The following is an 18,271-nucleotide window of genomic DNA, read 5'->3' as shown; positions in this document are numbered from 1 at the left end:
GACGCTCCCCATCCAACCTGAGAGAGCTTGAAAGGATCTGCAGAGAAGAATGGGAGAAACTCCCCAAGTACAGGTGTGCCAAGCTTGTAGCATCATACCTTAGATGACTCAAAGCTGTAATCGCTGCCAAAAGTGCTTCAACAAAGTACAGAGTAAAGGGTCTGAATACTTATGTAAATATGATATTTCAGTTGTTTTTTTTATACATTTGCAAAAGTTTTTACTTTGTCATTATGGGGTATGTAGATTAATGAGGGAAAAAATTATTACATCATTTAAGAATAAGGCTGTAACGTAACAAAATACCTTTCGAATGCACTGTAAATGAAGACAGTTCACTTAGGCTGTTTCCTTTATTTATTTTTGTCAGTTCAGGTCTACTTAACTTGGACACCAATGCAATAACAGCTGAGTCTGGTCTACTTAGTTCATTGACTTTCATTGATCCAGAAAAAAACAGCGAGTGGTGTCTCTCGCTCCCACTTCCGTCTCTGATCCTAATTGGATAGCCATGACCCTAGGGGATTGGAGTTGATGGCTATTTTAAGGTTCACTCTACTGATTGTGCCACACTAGACCAAAGTGTATGATGATGATACAGAAGTCAGAAGTTTTTTAAAATCTTTATTTAACTAGGTAAGTCCATTAAGAAGAAATTCTTATTTACAATGACAGTGTTCAGGGGCAGAACGACAGATCTTTACCTTGTCAGCTTGGGGATTCGATCCACCAACCTTTCGGTTACTTGCCCAACGGTCTAACCACTAGGCTACCCAAAAAACATAAGTTTAAACTTAAGTTGACCGGAATATTTTGATTGAAATCACAAAAATATTTGTTGCTCTTTGACCCTTCATCTACTTGTCTAGGTAGGGGTAATGAACTTGTAAAAATACAGCCCAGTACAACAACAAAAAACGAGACATCTACAATGCTCTGGGTAAATTTGACCCGCACTTTGACCTTTATAACTCTTGAACGGTGTGTCCTAGAAACAAGCTGCTTCCTGCACAGAGCAACATTTATTTGAAGTGGAGTACAGGTTAAATAAAACAGAGTTGCTGACAATCTGACTTTTCCCTGAACTTTTATTCTCCGGACTAAAGATCCTGAAGCTTCTGCTCATCACATTCTGTGCATGTGTTTATTCTCTACTTTACTACAGTCCTTGCTCTGCTCTTAGAGAACAGGCTACTCTGGCGAATGGTGCTGTTTAATAAAGATGGATCAAAGCTGAATCAATGTCTGCAAGATCACATAATGAACCGACTATAATAGCATAGTATTGCATTACTGTAAGACAAAAACACCAGTGCATTTTTCTCTCATGTGGCCAAAACTTAATAGGTCCACTAGGCAAACTTGTTAACAGTATCTGCTCCACAATTCACACAATGTACATCATTAAATACAACACTGTAGGATAGTTTGAAACCCTGTATAACTCAAGAAGATCAAACTGATTGAGATGAAATGGTTGGTATGCAGATACTGCATGGATGTTTCACCGGTAAAACCTGAAGAATTATCATTCTTGATTGACAGTGAGAAATGTGAAGGGGAGGACAGCTACATTGTTTTTAGAAGAAAATGTCTGGGAAAAGTCCCATTCGCAGCCACATTTTGATAAGGGAAACTGTACTTAATGTCATTTCCAAATTGGATCAGAACATCAAACGTGTATAGCCCTTTCTAACATAATAGAAGGGTTAAGTACAATATTATTTATAATATTTTTGTTTCAGTTCAAGTTCTAGTTCAAGTGCAACATTTATCTAACAATTGAACCAAAGTCAATTACCTAGGTTGCATTTATTAGGGCACACCGTAGAAAAAGGCTGTAAAACATGCTTCAATGGAAAATGAAAACAAGTGGTTCTTATTGGACAAGTCCAGGTTGTCTCTCCCTGTATCTGTGCATTTCTTCCATTTGGGGCATAATAAATACGACCGACTCATTTTACAGGGCCACACTGTTCTCCACATTGTTGGGATTCAGGTAGGTGTATGGCAAGGGCAAAGAGACATTCCTGCCTTGGATTTCAAAGTTGTATTTCTTCAGCACATTTTGAGTTTCGTGAATCAGTTCCAGAGGGGTCTTCTCACTGAAGTGATCCTGATAGCCATTTCCAAGAGCGACCTAAGGAGGAAATTTTAAATAACATGGAAACTGTTGTTTCATGAACCACTGAGTATATTTTAATTATGACTACTAAGGAAACGATTCGATTGGGATTGTCATGAAATGTTTTAAAGTCATAGAATATACTTTAATACAGCTTCTCTCATATACTCACATAGTCAGTGGACTGCCTGCTCAGAAGGTACACCGCTGCCATGCCATTAACGGTGGTATTGATGTCAGGGAAGGTCTTCAGCATGGTGCTCTCAGTACACTGCCCCTTAGTGGTGGGAGGTGGTTGTTGCAGAGCGTTGGGGAAGTTGGGCATCCAACCCCCAAAATCAAACTGGAATGACAATGGCAAAATAGATCAAACTACTTTGCTTTTCCAATATAATACATCAGAAACATGGCAAACTAAAATGATACAATTGGTTTCATCACCTGTCCATTGTTGACTGCAGCATGTTGGACAGACACTGTGAAGATCACCATGGTGATAAACTTGACCAGCTCTGTCACTGAACTGAAAGACTGAGGGATTCCTGCATGGAGAAGGTACAGTAAACCACTTCATTCTGACACTGTATTGACATTTTGCTAATTATCCGGGATATAGTTTTGGAATGTTAACCATGAAAGGGAAGTTGACCTAAAATCCAGAAATTCCCAAGTGATTCCATACATTGAAACTAATTTGGTGGAGTTTGCCCTCTCTCCCTCACTCTCCCTGTAGTGCCGAACGCAGACAGCTGCAAAAACTAGTCACACGATATCGTTGTACACTGCTCGCTTTGCTTCATTGTCAATGAATGAGTCAATCAGAAATCTATGAATTGTGGACAAAAGTATTTTTCCATGGACATTGTAGATACTTTCACCAGCTAGCACAAGGATGAAGGACTCATCTGGACAGCTGGTAAGAGCTAGCTACTATCTTTTTCTGAGAGATTTAGAGGATTACTGCAGTTTTTGTCACCTTTGCAAAAATGTTTAAGCTTATCTGCCAACGTTTTGCTACTTTCTTGGAACGTGTCTGAAACAGAATCTCTGAATAACAGTAGCCCTGAACCTCTAGCTAATGCTAAACTAGCTGGACCATTAGACAATGTTAATCAAGCTGGACCTTTGGACAATGCTATTGACTTTGTAGCCCCCATCACTTCTCATGGGGGGCTACAAAAAATATCTAACTACCACCAGCTTTTCAGGGAGATGGCACTTGGGTTGTTTGCTTGCTGGTCTTGTCGCTTTGAAGTGGCTGTGCAGGCAATGTACAATCTGCCAGATATGGAGTTGGGCCTGAAATAGCCTCAGTATTTCCCACGCACCTAGCTGATTCAGCACTCCTATACTGGGACAGCCTTTCGCTAATGGTTCAGAAGACCTACTCTGTTGTCAAGACCAAACTCAAGGAAGCCCTTGGCCCCAAGCACTCTCTTTCAGACACATGTGAATGCTTTCCCTAGGAAGCCTGGTGAGAGCTTGGATGTGTACATTGCTGACATCACTCGTTGGTTCTGGAGGACTTCCCAGACTATGACCACAAGGCACAGGAAGGGGTGAAGTTTCACCACTGCGGCCAGATTGGACCCAGCCTTGCAGGCGAAGATTCATGGAGCGGAGGACATCGGTGATGCCCAGCTCGTCGCAAGTTTCTTTGAAAGAACTTGTGCAGCTCTCCAACTACATGCTGCATACCCGCCAGTGGCACAGACCCCAGACTAGGTTGCTATGTTTCGTTCTAATGACACAGATGAGAAGCTCCTTCATGCTGACTCTCACTGTGAATAGCCTGAAGAGTGAAGTACACCAGCTACAGGTGGAAAACCAGAACCTCACACAGTGTTTTGGCTTCTGGGCCGACAGGACCTCCACCCCATCCAATGATGCTGCCAGAAGAGCACTCGGCTTCTCACCAGACCATCAAACTCAACATCCATCATGAGCCTACTACTCACCTGAATGCCATGGCCCAGAGTGTCACTGTCTGTAATTTATTGCCTCTCCAGAGTACTGCCAAGGCCAACATGATTGGAGCTCTGATGGTGGAAGCTGTCACTACTACTCTCTAGACTACCCACCAAGAGTTCACTACCCAGACTACAGGCACCAGTCTAATGCAAGGGACAGATGACACAACAGCCCGAGTCCACCTCCAAGGATAGAGGGATATGTGAGCCCTCATTACAGGCATAGTGTACACTTCCAGTCCCCTGACAGACATTAGGCAGTCTAACGTGTCTGGTTCCACACAGCAGGGAAACGATCACTGGATGTTTGTTAAGGAGCTAACTTCAGCCAGTGCACCAGAGCTCCCTGTTGACACCCCACGATTCAAAAACGAAAGTGACAAGATGGCTTCCACAGAGGGTGTTTCAGCTAACATACTTGCCATCTTTGAGGGAATTGAAGTGTCTGCTCTTCTTGACACATGATCGACCATTTCCATCATCAGTGAGGATTTCAGAACTTCACATCCAGCTCTGAAAAAGCGCCCCATGAAGACATCCTTTGCATTTGCTTGCTCTGTCAATGGACAATGTTTCAACAATGTTTGGACATTCCCTGGACTTTGTCAGTATACATTTCCCCTAGGGAAAGAACATCTCAAGCATGAGTTTCAAGTTGTCAGAGGGGCCCACCATTCAGTGATACTAGGCTTGGTTTCCTGCAACAGCAACATGCCCTACTGGATATCAGTTGTGGAAGACATGCTGTACCACATCACCTTCCCTGGATGTTGCTGCACCCTCTATGAAGATAGATGACTTCTCTCCATGCTGCTGTGCTGTTTGTTGCTACTTGGCTACCTGCCAAACTTTTCAGTTTTACTTTAACAATCGTTTAATCAAAATCTGCATTTAACACATTTAACAACGTCTTATTTTTTTCATTCAACTTTTTCACCCTGGATGCTTTATCTGGACATGGTTCTACAGGACCTCCACCAGCCGAAAAAGCTAAGTAGTAACATCTAACTGCAGTCGCTGTACTCATAATATACAGGAGATCTATCGCCTTATGGTGAGGATGGCCGTGTTGCAAGCCCAGCTTCAGATGCAATTGTTAGGCTCTGACAAATTGAAAACCCTAGTAATTTGTGATGCCATTACCCGCAATATTAGACTTAAAAATCATCATCCAGCGATCACACACTGTTTACCAGGGAGCAGGGCGACAGATGTAAAGGCTAACTGAAAGAGGGTGCTGGCTAAGTCTAAAACCGGTGAGCATTGAGAGCATGGGGATATTGTTATCCACATTGGTACCAACGATGTTAGGATGAAACAATCAGAGGTCACCAAGCGCAACATAGCTTCAGCGTGTAAATTCTTTAGAAAGATGTGTCGGCATCGAGTAATTGTCTCTGGCACCCTCCCAGTTAGGGGGAGTGATGAGCTCTACAGCAGTCTCGCAACTCAATTGCTTGTTGAAAAATGTTCTCTCTCTCTCTCTCTCTCTCTCTCTCTCTCTCTCTCTCTCTCTCTCTCTCTCTCTCTCTCTCTCTCTCTCTCTCTCTCTCTCTCTCTCTCTCTCTCTCTCTCTCTCTCTCTCTCTCTCTCTCTCTCTCTCTCTCTCTCTCTCTCTCTCTCTCTCTCTCTCTCTCTCTCTCTCTCTCTCTCTCTCTCTCTCTCTCTCTCTCTCTCTCTCTCTCTCTCTCTCTCCCTCTCCTTCCTCACCTGCTGTCTTGACCTCTGAATGCTCGGCTATGAAAAACCAACTTATATTTACTCCTGAGGTATTGAGCGGTTGCACCCTCTACAATCACTGTGATTATTATTTGACCCTGCCGGTCATCTTTGAACATCTTGAAGAACAATCTAGCCTTAAATGGCCATGTACTCTTATAGTCACCCAGCACAGCCAGAAGAGGACTGGCCACCCCTCAGAACCTGGTTCCTCTCTTGGTTTTTTCCTAGGTTACTGCATTTCTAGGGAATTTTTAGCCACCATGCTTCTACATCTGCATTGCTTGCTGTTTGGGATTTTAGGCTGAGTTTCTGTATAGTGATGTGCTGATGTCAAAATGGCTTTATAAATACATTTGGCTTTATAAATACATTTGATTGATTGAGACTAACTTGTCTCTAAATATTAGCTAAATATTGTGACCATCAAAAGATTCTAATCCACTGCAACGAGTCAACGATGCCTTGGATGGGCTGTCTGGCTCTGACTGGTTCTCAACAGTGGATCTTCAGCACGGGTACTGGCACGTGGAGCAGAAGGATCGAGAAAAGACAGCATTCACAAGAGGAGGTGAGCTGTATGCCAATGAGGTGAGCTGACCAATGCTCCAGTGACATTCAAGAGAGTAATGATGTATGTACTGTGAGGCCTCCGATGAAAAACATGTATAATGTTCCATTCTAGTGGACTTAAGCATGCCAAGACGCATTCTCCTACCTGAAACACTCCTTGTCAGAGCCTCCCATAGTTGTCTTCCCAGACTTCACGCAGCCGTTCTACCTTTACACAGACACATCCTGCTCTGCGGTGAGCGCTGTGCTTGCCCAAAAAGAGGAAAGGCGTGAGACTGCTGTTGCTTATGCTAAACATGTACAAGAAGACCTGCTTGCAATAAGGCACTAAAGTCATACTGTCCTGAATACAAAGTGTTATGTTTAGGGCAAATCCAATACAACACAAACTGAGTACCACTCTTCATATTTTCAAGCATAGTGGTGGCTACATCATGATATGGGTATGATATGGGTATGCTTGTAATTGTTAAGGAAATGGGGAGTTTTTACAAAATGGACATAAGCACATGCAAAATCCTAGAAGAAAACCTGGTTCAGTCTGCTTTCTGCCAGACACTGGGAGATTAATTTACCTTTCAGCAGGACAATAACCTAAAACAGAAGGCCAAATCTACACTGAAGTTGCTTACAAAGAAGACTGTGAATGTTCCTAAGTGGCCGAGTGTTTTAATTTGCTATGGCAAGACCTGAAAATGGTTGTCTAGCAATGATCAACAAAAAACGTGAGCTTTTATTTAACTATGCAAGTCAGTTAAGAACAAATTCTTATTTACAATGACAGCCTAGGAACAGTGGGTTAACTGTCTTACTGAGGGGCAGAACAACAGATCTTACCTTGTCAGCTCAGAGATTCAATCTGGCAACCTTTCAGTTACTGGCCCAACGCTCTAACCACTAGGCTACCCGACGAGCTTGAAGAATTTGGAAAAGAATAATGGGCAAATACTGTACAATCCAGGTGTGCAAAGCCCTTACAGACTTACCCAGACAGACTCACATCTGTAATTGTTGCCAAAGGTTATTCTAACATGTATTGATTGACTCAGGGGTATGAATATGTATGTAAAGTAGATATTTCATTTTAAAGAAATTTGCACAAAATAAATGAAAACATTTTCACATTGTCATCATGGGGTATTGTGTTTAGATGGGTGAGAAAATAATAATATTTCATCCATTTTGATTTCAGGCTGTAGCACAACAAAAAGTGGAATAAGCCAAGAGGTATGAATATTTTCTGAAGGCACTTTATGTGCTTGTGGTGCAGGATTACTTTTCAAAGTACGTCAACCTCTGTGCCATGAAAGACCAGGGTCAGGTACCTGCTGGACCAATCTAACAAGACCCAAGTGATCCACTAAAAATGTTTAAGACCGTACACCTCACCTGTACCCCGACCTGGAACGAATGAGCCTGTGGAACACTTTCCTGCACCTCCTCGACCTCTGACCCTGACAGTCTTGTCAGGTGCCTTACCCTTCAGATCCTCAAGGTCCTGTGAGACATGGGAACACTACTTACCTGAGATGTCCCTGGATCCCCCTGTGCCTCACCAGGCCCCTTGTTAGGACCCCTCTTGCCCAGCCCATTAGACATTGACCCACCTGATCCCTCAGTAGACCAGATGTCTACACCTCAACCAGCAGTACTGGAGAAAAGTTCGTCTGAGCACCCAGATTGCCACCGAGTTAGTCTCTTAAGTGTCAGGGGAGTCTATGTACTGAAGTGAGAAGTCTATGGATCTATGGACCTCCAGCAGTATTATTTTTTTCTTATCGAATGTAGAAACGGGGATGTTTCTCTAAGGGGCGGGGGGAAGAAATGTAAGATTATCTTATGAGAGTTATTTTCTAAGCCACTGTTGTTAGTCCTACAGTGTGGTGAATTGGAATGGTAATTGATTATCTACCTTGCAACTACTTTGCGCTATTCTGATTGGTCAGATTTTGTTAATTGTTGGAAGAGAACAGGAAGAATGGCAGTTCATGAATGCTTGTAACAGTGTTCAGTTAACGATTTAAAAAACCAAAGAGTAATCAGTCTCCATCCAGTTTGTATCCACAAAGAGAGTCATCCATCCACCATTGACAGAACCATCAAATCCCATTGGTTTGTGTAACTATGTTTCCATCCACAGCTTTTGCGTAAGTCACACCGTATAAAAAAACAGCTGTGATGGAAACAGGACATTCCGGTACAATAAATCGACAGTGTGGAATATTTTTGTGTCGGCCAAATTAATTATGCAAAAAAATGGCAGTGGAAATATATTTTGTGCAAATATTGATATAATAACCATCATATCCAAGAAAACTTGGAGTCACACAATGATATGGTGTGTGGTCCACTACGACTTGGTTATTGTGGGAAGTTTATAGAGCTGCAACGGGCCTGGCCTCGCTTTCCGTGGTTATGCTTCCAGGAACTGACACAGCCACTCATTTTTATCACACACATTTCAGCAACATGCTACAGATTAAATCAATTATGATGAACTTCCCAGGGTGGTGAAAGTGCACGGTGATGAGCTTGATGCTACTTTCTAAGAAATATTGAGGGGTTTATTCTGGTGACATGATGATACAGTAGATGCTTGACTACCGTTTGACAGATAAAAATCCATAATAATCTCATAATGTAGACTATCCCCATCCTCACTGTACCTGCCAGCTGTTGGCTAGAGCACACGTGCCAAGACCAGAGTAGGCACATTTGCTATTTAACGCAACAGTTTGTGACAAAACTATCGATAGAGTTAAAAATGTGATGGAAACACATTGAACTTGAGATTTAAAAACAAAATGTTTGTGAAAAAGTACATTTTGTCATCTTGCACTGATTTGTATTGCGGATACAAGTCCCTTTGGTGGAAACACCACTGCTGGGAAGATTTGAAAAAAGATTTTAGAATATTCACATGAAAATCTGATGCCAATTGGTTTCAAACCTACAGTAGATACTGTATGGAATCACTTGGAATTTTCTGAATATTACGTATTATCAGAAACATTCATCAACAAATCAGATCTGTACATTTGTATTGCACTGATGTAGTCTTGTGATTAAGAGTTGAGAAAGAGCTAGTGTGTCTTTTAAATGAGAAAAGTGTAACCTGTGCTGGTTTCTGCCAGGAACCCATGGAAGAAGATCTCCTCGATCCAGTTCTGCAGTTCAGAGTCCTTCTGGACGTCTGAGTCACAGGTGTAGTAGTGACCAATCACATTGTGAACCAACCTATACAAAACCACAGGACAACATCAGGTATTAGCAAAACACTATGACAAAACACAGGACTGTTCTACCAGTTAGGTGCCTTATGAATAGGGTAACTTGGTGATTTTTATTTTAACATTGTCATAAAGTGCACATGTTAGACTTAATTAAAAAAATATATCAGAGGTTAAATAAAAAAATCATAAAATAATCATAAATCTCATGGTGACAGGGAATGGAAGCTTGTTCTATGCAACAGGGAGGGGCAATTACATGTTTAATATATATTAACTAGGCACAGATGACAGCACAAAGGGCAAGAAGGTAGAGACAACAATACATCATGCAAAGCAGCCACGACTGTCAGTAAGTGTCCATGATTGAGACTTTGAATGATGAGATGGAGATATAACTGTCCTGTTTGAGTGTTTGTTGCAGCTTGTTGCAGTCGCTAGCTGCAGCGAACTGAAAAGACGTGCGACCCAGGAATGTTCAGCTTCATTTAAAAATAATAATAATTGTGAAAACATTTGCAGCCTGTCTGTCTATGGGTAATTGGGTTGAAGTGTTATGCTTTTGACATCTAGTCAAATTGTTATGATTTGACTAGATGTCCAATGTTTCTTTACGAAAAAAATTGTTAACAAAAAATTGGTTCACCATTTTAAAAAGAGTTCAGTTCACTTAACAGGATTGGTCTTAAAATTAGGAACAGCTTTTTAAACTTAATTAATCACTAATCATGTGAAATATATAATAATCTTCAGAAATTACTTTATCAAAGCAACAAAATAACTAAAGCTTTAAAATGGTGAAAAGTTGTAGAAATGTGGAGGTTAAGTGGGTTAAAATCTTCCTAGAAGTCACAGAGGATGCACAGAGGGACATGTTAAAATCTTCCTAGAAGTCACAGAGGATGCACAGAGGGACATGTTAAAATCTTCCTAGAAGTCACAGAGGATGCACAGAGGGGCATGTTAAAATCTTCCTAGAAGTCACGGAGGATGCACAGAGGGACATGTTAAAATCTTCCTAGAAGTCACAGAGGATGCACAGAGGGACATATTAAAATCTTCCTAGAAGTCACAGAGGATGCACAGAGGGACATGTTAAAATCTTCCTAGAAGTCACAGAGGATGCACAGAGGGACATGTTAAAATCTTCCTAGAAGTCACAGAGGATGCACAGAGGGGCATGTTAAAATCTTCCTAGAAGTCACAGAGGATGCACAGAGGGACATGTTAAAATCTTCCTAGAAGTCACAGAGGATGCACAGAGGGACATATTAAAATCTTCCTAGAAGTCACAGAGGATGCACAGAGGGACATGTTAAAATCTTCCTAGAAGTCACAGAGGATGCACAGAGAGACATGTTAAAATCTTCCTAGAAGTCACAGAGGATGCACAGAGGGACATGTTAAAATCTTCCTAGAAGTCACAGAGGATGCACAGAGGGGCATGTTAAAATCTTCCTAGAAGTCACAGAGGATGCACAGAGAGACATGTTAAAATCTTCCTAGAAGTCACAGAGGATGCACAGAGAGACATGTTAAAATCTTCCTAGAAGTCACAGAGGATGCACAGAGAGACATGTTAAAATCTTCCTAGAAGTCACAGAGGATGCACAGAGGGACATGTTAAAATCTTCCTAGAAGTCACAGAGGATGCACAGAGGGACATGTTAAAATCTTCCTAGAAGTCACAGAGGATACACAGAGGGACATGTTAAAATCTTCCTAGAAGTCACAGAGGATGCACAGAGGGACATGTTAAAATCTTCCTAGAAGTCGCAGATGATGCACAGAGGGACATGTTAAAATCTTCCTAGAAGTCACAGAGGATGCACAGAGGGACATGTTAAAATCTTCCTAGAAGTCACAGAGGATGCACAGAGGGACATGTTAAAATCTTCCTAGAAGTCACAGAGGATGCACAGAGGGACATGTTAAAATCTTCCTAGAAGTCACAGAGGATACACAGAGGGACATGTTAAAATCTTCCTAGAAGTCACAGAGGATGCACAGAGGGACATGTTAAAATCTTCCTAGAAGTCACAGAGGATACACAGAGGGACATGTTAAAATCTTCCTAGAAGTCACAGAGGATGCACAGAGGGACATGTTAAAATCTTCCTAGAAGTCACAGAGGATGCACAGAGGGACATGTTAAAATCTTCCTAGAAGTCACAGAGGGACATGTTAAAATGCTGATTTTATCACGTTTACAACACTTTATTAATATAAAAATGTATTGAATTTTCCATGAGGTTTATTTAATATAGCTTTAATATAACAGGCTTAAAAAATATCAAAGGTACACCAAAGACACTCATTTCATGGAATGACCCAGCACCGATATTATGGGCTACATTGTCATAGTGCAAAAGAGCACAAATCTTTGCAAAAAAGACCGTAAGCCTCATTATAATCTGGCAGCATGATTTACTTTGGAGGAACGAGTAGACTACAGTTTAGTAAACTGAGCAAAAATGTAGCTGCATGAACTAGCCTCCTTATAATGCACAAATCTAATTGTGCTGTCAAATTGACAGATCTTGAATTTTTTTTCACCACAAAACTCAAGAGACCTGTACACAAACTACCTGTGAACGATGTCCCACAACCTGAGTCCATCATCCCTGTAGAGGAAGTTGGGGATTGACTCCAGACCACGTGCTGTGATGTCCTCCGGCATACAGAGGGAGCTGTAGGTCAATGAGGCCACAGCTTTCTTCAGGAACTCAACCATCCCTGGACCTCCGACACTGGCATTCTTCAAGATGGGTTAAAGGGATAGTTCACCTTTTTTTAATCATGGCATAATCTATTTCACAGAGCAAAATATCCACCCTTGTTGAGGGTTTATTTATTTATTGTAAAAATGTGCTGTTTCCATCAAGCCTGTTGGGTAATTCAGCCTCATGATGGTTGGATGGAAACATGGTTTATGTAACCAGTGAGAAAAACCTTTCACTTCTCTCCTTGTGTCATATAATTGGACATGCAGTTGGGTTCTAATGGCGATCAGTGTTTTAAATATCAAACAGGGTTATCAATGACAGAACTCGTTAATGACAGACGCCAGGGCAGCTCTGTGGTTTAAGCGACAAAGGCAGGTTGCCTGATATCACAAAAATGATGCACACGCATAGATGGGGCAGATGACTGTGTGTTATGAGTCTGAACGGTCAGATAGCTAGCAACAATGACAAGAAGCTACCATGTGGGAAATCGCAGGTGGCTTGTTTAAGCTAGTTGCATTTTGTCCTTGATACCATGTCTTGTTTTCAGGTGTTTAAACTTATCACATCTATGCTAATATGGCTATGCTAATATGGATACAATTCTCTATCTAGTCAACAACTGTAACGATATATTTGAGAGACAAGTGCTTATTGTGCAAATGTATTTATGTTTTCAATAAACATTTGGAGACAAAATAGAGTTAAAGTTGTCAATAATCCTTTGGCATTGACAGTTTTTTTGCCCTCAAACTGCGCATGCATCGGTTTTGTTGCTTAACAGCCCTCCCGTTTAGGGCTGAGAGGTTCACAGAGATGTATCACAACAACGCCTGACACTTCAGCCTAAAGATCACTTTACTCTACCGCGGTATGTGTCGCTAGGCAACGCCTGACAGTTCAGCCTGATGATCAATTTACTCTACCGCGGTATGTGTCGCTAGGCAACGCCTGACAGTTCAGCCTGATGATCAATTTACTCTACCGTGGTATGTGTCGCTAGGTGTACATCTCAAAACGATAACCAGCTCAGTGTCAAATGTGTTACAGGCTTTGATTTTCCCATTTATGTTTTGAGGTTGGACTTTAGCACATACAGTATAGCTCGTTAGCATGTAGGGCGCACTGATTGGTGTCACCCATTAGACATTATGTGTTACACCTGTGCTGGTTGCCATCTTGTTAGTGGGAAGGTGTTTCACGGTGCTGGCCCAGGTGCTATTTAAGAATGGGTGGCCCAGTGCTCCAGATGTCTTGAGATATGTGGAGGGTCAACACCTTTAGGTGTGGTGCTCCCTATATGAGTTCTAGAAAAACATTCCTTTGTCTGATTTTAGTTTTTCTCCACCTTTTTGGTTTGCTTCCTGTCTGTAAGTTTGATGTGGGTTTTTCTTTTGTTTACCTCTTCTTGGGCAAATTTTGTCGGAGCTCATGGTGGGTGTCTTTTAGGTTCTAGTTGTTGTTGCTAGTCAACTTTCAGTGGACACCCCCATGAGTGTCTTTCAGAAGCCCTCCTAAAACCCCACCTGTTTTGTTTTGGTCGTTGCTCAGTGACTCTGTTAGTTCCCCCTTCTGTTTGAGTGACATTTTTGCTGGGGAACGAAACAAAAGTTACGATTGTATAATCGTATAGTGTTTAGAAGGCCTTATTTTAGATGTACTTCACGTTGTTTAATCCGAACAGTTTTTAAATAAGTTAGCTGTTAATTTTGGAACGTCCAGAATAATCATTTTTGGAGAATGTAACAATGCTAGTGGAAATGGATTGTATCAGCGGTGCATTTATAAGCATGCAGAAAGCAGGGTGCTTATTTTTGAACACAGAGCTCTCTTATGCTTTTGAATCAGTTTCCACTAGCATTGTGACATTCCACGTGTATTAACGTATTATAGAACACAATAAGAATGGAATAGACAGTACCTCTGTGATCAGCCCATTCTCTGATATGAGGGCCTGTCTAGCTAGAGTGTTGATCTGCAGAGTGTAGCGGAAGTGAGAGATCAGGAGCTATGGAAAAAGATGGAACGATCATACATGAAATTCACACCTAAAATTGCTATGTATTGTAGTATCCTACAACCTACTGTTTCTTTCAATTACAAAAAATACATACAATGAATACATTTATTTCCAAATACTTCAGGTTCTCTTAATCATGTTAAAAGTATTGAGTTAATCGGAAAATGAAAACTCACACAACTGTAGTGTTATAACAGTTGAAAACATACTCAGTGTCTGCGTGCACAGCAGTAGGTATGTACCTTGTAGATGGGATGCACCATTGGTAGGTTACGCAGTGTCGACACGGCAAACACCTCAGCCAGCAGGTGAGTCCTCAGCAAGTGAAAGTTCAGCTCGTGTTCCGCGAAGTCAGCGTTCCGCACAAAGATCTTGGCCAGGAGCCAGTCATACTCTGAGTCAGTAGGGAGGAAGATGGGGTTGTCTTCTCCAGGCTCCTGCTTCAGCTGTGAAAGGAAGCAGAACAATCATGGCTTGCTTCATTAATTGAGAATGTGTATATTGTTACAATTTAAAGACATCCGGAAGTTTTAATAGTTTTTTTCTTAAAATGAGTGTTACCTGTATGGTTCATGCAGACATAGGATATAACATCAATCATGAAACCCCCAAATCCTTAGTTTTAGGCTAACAGTATATGCTTTTGCTCATGCTTTTTGCTTTCTTGTTAGTTTATTAGTTAATTTCTGGGCAATATTTATGTCCATTTATGGGACTCCTTTTGGTTCAAGAGAACTCCCAGTGGCAAACATTCTGTTAAGATGATTTAATTTGGGTTTCGGAAGTAAAGATCTCATTCTTATGTGAGATGTACCTGGATTGCGATGGGAATGAGCTTATCTTCTGGGGTCACATAGAGCAAGCAGAGAGGAGCAGCCAAGAAGTGCTGTTTCCCGTGGATCACGTTTGCTGTCACTGCATGTAGACGCTTGTAGTCAACCAGGAAGATGTTGCCTTTCTGTTTAGGTTAGGACATTAATGAGTTATGGAGGCAGATGTTGCCAACAACACCATCATGCCAAAGGAAGTGTACTGACACAATGTACAACATATTGTACTGTACCACACACAATTTCCTGACGAAGAAACCACTAGAGCAATAACAGAAAGATGAATGACATACATTACTCCATTTTTACAAACCTGAATTTCTGCTTCAAGGTTTTTTCCAAAAAGGGAAGCCTTCACCATGTCTTCTGTGACGGGGAAGTTCTCTGGAAGCTTGGAGCAGCGATGGATCATCATGGGGTTGAGGCCGTTCAGAAGCTGGTACCCAAAAAACTCATCCTCCTTCCAGTTCTTTTCGACATATTCTAGAAAAAAAACAAAATGATCATGTGTAAAATGAAACTTTGTGCAAAATAATAATGAGATGCTAATAATTCCAGTGAGCTATTTGAATGTTGCCTTTTTTAAAGACTGAGACCAACTTACCATAGACGTCAGTCTTGTGTCCATTGAAAACGTGACTGAGTTCATCTAGGCTCTTCCATTGTTTCTTGTTGGTGGAATGGGTTTCTAGTTTGAGTGACAACAATCTGCCAGGATAGAGGAGGAACTTCACTTCAACATGAGAAAGATGGTGCAGTTGATTAAAGAATGGTGCTAACAATGCCAGGATGTCCCCCAGGGCTCTGTGCTAGGTCCACTACTCTTCAACATCCTCCCCCTAGGGTGATCGACTCATTCACAGGCCACATATCCTATTATGTGTCAATCGGCATTTGAATTGGTGAAAAGTTCAGCTGTTTGGTTATAATGTCTGCTAAATGGTTAATGGGCTTGTTATTTGATACGATTTCAGGCATGATTTGAGTGGCTAAAAACAAATTCATTTAGGAAAACCTTGCCTGAGGGTGTTATTACTGGCATCATTCCTATAATCCACGTTCCACCACAAACCTGATGGCCACATTCCCAACATCTCATAATATCACAATTACCTGAACTGGTGTAGGACAATCACATCTCATCTCACAGTAAAGGAAGTATTTTTAAAGGTGTGTTGGGGATAAGCCAATAGAGATGAATAAATATCAAATTCATTTCCTGGTGCTGCCTCTTATGGTTCTCAACCTGGTTTCCATGTTCCCCTGGGGATACTTGGCCTATACTCAGGGGGTACTTGCGAAGACTCACAAGAGCATAGGCCTACAGGTAAAATGCACACGAGGGTGTATACTTCAGGGGTACTCTGGGAAGAGCAAAATGTGACTGTTTTACAGTAAGCAAAACCATTTTGAAAACCAGTGCTCCAACTTACGCTTCGACTGCTGTGAACTTGAACTCCAAGTCCTTGGTGAAAGAGAAGCGGACCTCAGCAGGGAGTTCAGAAGCCCTGTCAACTTTCATTATTTCGGGTAGACCCTCTGCATATATACTCCAACTGAAGGGAACAGACATGGTAAATCAAGACGGGATACACAGCCTGTCGTTCACCATTACATACAAAATGGTAGCTTAGGTGACTTCACATGAATGTATCTGTGTTTAAGAGTTATAGTTTAGAAAAAATGATGTGTCATTCCACAAATGCTACAACTATACACTACCGTTTTTTAAATACATTGTGGACCACTCAAATTGAGTTGAGAAAAAACAATCATAGTCAAACATGGTACAGTAGAGGTGTGGTCTATAATACATTACCTCTGTACGCATAAACAAAAATCTGTACATAAATGGACAATTAGGCATTTATAAAGAAGTCTCCATTGGAGGATAAGTCACATTTACATAATTGTTACTTGAAGATGTCGTAATTTATTATTTTCATCTAGACTGCTAAAATAATATTTTTGACTGGACAGCTGAGGAAACACATCCTCTCGAATGTTGTTGTGTAACCCACAGTGAAGCAAGACATGAGCATCTGTTTCAATGGAACCATTGTAAAAACAAAAAAAAGTACATAGATGTTTAAGGGAGTGTTTGTGTATCGACCAGTCTCAACAGTGAGAGCGGTCACTCCACATAAAACATTTACAAGAGAGCTTCGATATTGCTGGGATAGAACTGTACGTAGGGCTCAGTCTATTTCTTTGTTTTTATTTTTTATATTTAAACAAAGAAATAATAATAACCTGTTTAGTTTCAATTCATTTTCAGACTTGATTTTCTAGTAAAGATTCTGCTTTCCTTTGATTAAAAACATTTCTATTTCATTTTTATATTATTTTGGTTTGAGTTTTTTGTGTAAGGGACAGAAAGTAGCCTAGGCGTGGGAGGCTAGAAGACATTTATGTGTTGTTGGACTATAGTTTGAGTGTTTTGGGGGGATTTCACTTCTTGCCACTGGGGGGCAGTTTTAAATAAGGTGATGGGTCAGGTCATAGTCTCGGTTATATTTAAATTATGAAGTCAATCTCAATGTGACTTGCCCATGTTAACAGCAATCCAATGCTTTTATTTAACCTTAGTAGTCAAAACCACATTTTATTGGTCACATACACATATTTAGCAGATGTTATCGCGGGTGTAGCGAAATGCTGGTGTTCCTAGCTCCAACAGTAGAGTAGTATCTAACAATTCACAACAATACACACATCTAAAAGTAAAAGAATGGAATTAAGAAATATATAAATATTAGGACGAGCAATGTCGGAGTTGCATTGACTAAAATACAGTAGAAGAGAATGCAGTATATACATGAGATGAGTAAAGCAGTATGTCAACATTATTAAACTGACTACCGTAAGAAGAATAAAGTACCTTTACCTGACAGAAAGAGGGGGGAAAAAACATCAAATGAAGTCATTGCACATGTGTTAGCTACTAATAGCTAGTAAAAGTGGTGCACTAGCTGCCTATTTGAAACGTTGCCATTTTCCTGGCAGAATTGACCCATCCGATTCAGAACTTTTAAAAGCCATTTCCATTTTAGCCCAAAGTTTAGTAGAAAAACAAAC

General features: G+C 40.9%; 1 protein-coding gene across 1 annotated transcript; it reads right to left on the bottom strand.

Annotated features, from left to right (window-relative positions):
• Positions 1-934: 934 nt before the first annotated feature.
• On the bottom strand, positions 935-16,715 carry LOC110514910 (hydroperoxide isomerase ALOXE3-like). Its single transcript, XM_036989377.1, has 11 exons — positions 16,627-16,715; positions 15,798-15,901; positions 15,507-15,676; positions 15,178-15,321; positions 14,606-14,809; positions 14,265-14,351; positions 12,206-12,375; positions 9,503-9,624; positions 2,567-2,667; positions 2,298-2,468; positions 935-2,140 (listed from the first exon to the last, which is right to left on the bottom strand). Exons 1-11 carry the CDS (start codon positions 16,713-16,715, stop codon positions 1,961-1,963), a joined length of 1,542 nt encoding a protein of 513 aa, XP_036845272.1. The 3' UTR covers positions 935-1,960.
• Positions 16,716-18,271: the final 1,556 nt, after the last annotated feature.

The sequence above is a fragment of the Oncorhynchus mykiss genome, chromosome 10 (genome assembly GCF_013265735.2).
Source record: "Oncorhynchus mykiss isolate Arlee chromosome 10, USDA_OmykA_1.1, whole genome shotgun sequence".
In the NCBI taxonomy this organism is placed as follows: Eukaryota; Metazoa; Chordata; class Actinopteri; order Salmoniformes; family Salmonidae; genus Oncorhynchus; species Oncorhynchus mykiss.
The sequence above is the reverse complement of the archived record's forward strand: the minus strand, read 5'-3'. Positions and strand labels throughout refer to the sequence as shown.

Coding starts and splice junctions, on each gene's coding strand:
- LOC110514910 (XM_036989377.1), bottom strand. CDS start 16,715: ATGAAAGTTGACAGGGCTTCTGAACTCCCTGCTGAGGTCCGCTTCTCT. Junction 15,322..15,506: donor ACCTTGAAGCAGAAATTCAG/GTTTGTAAAAAT, acceptor TAACCTAAACAG/AAAGGCAACATCTTCCTGGT. Junction 2,141..2,297: donor GCAGGCAGTCCACTGACTAT/GTGAGTATATGA, acceptor TTTCCTCCTTAG/GTCGCTCTTGGAAATGGCTA.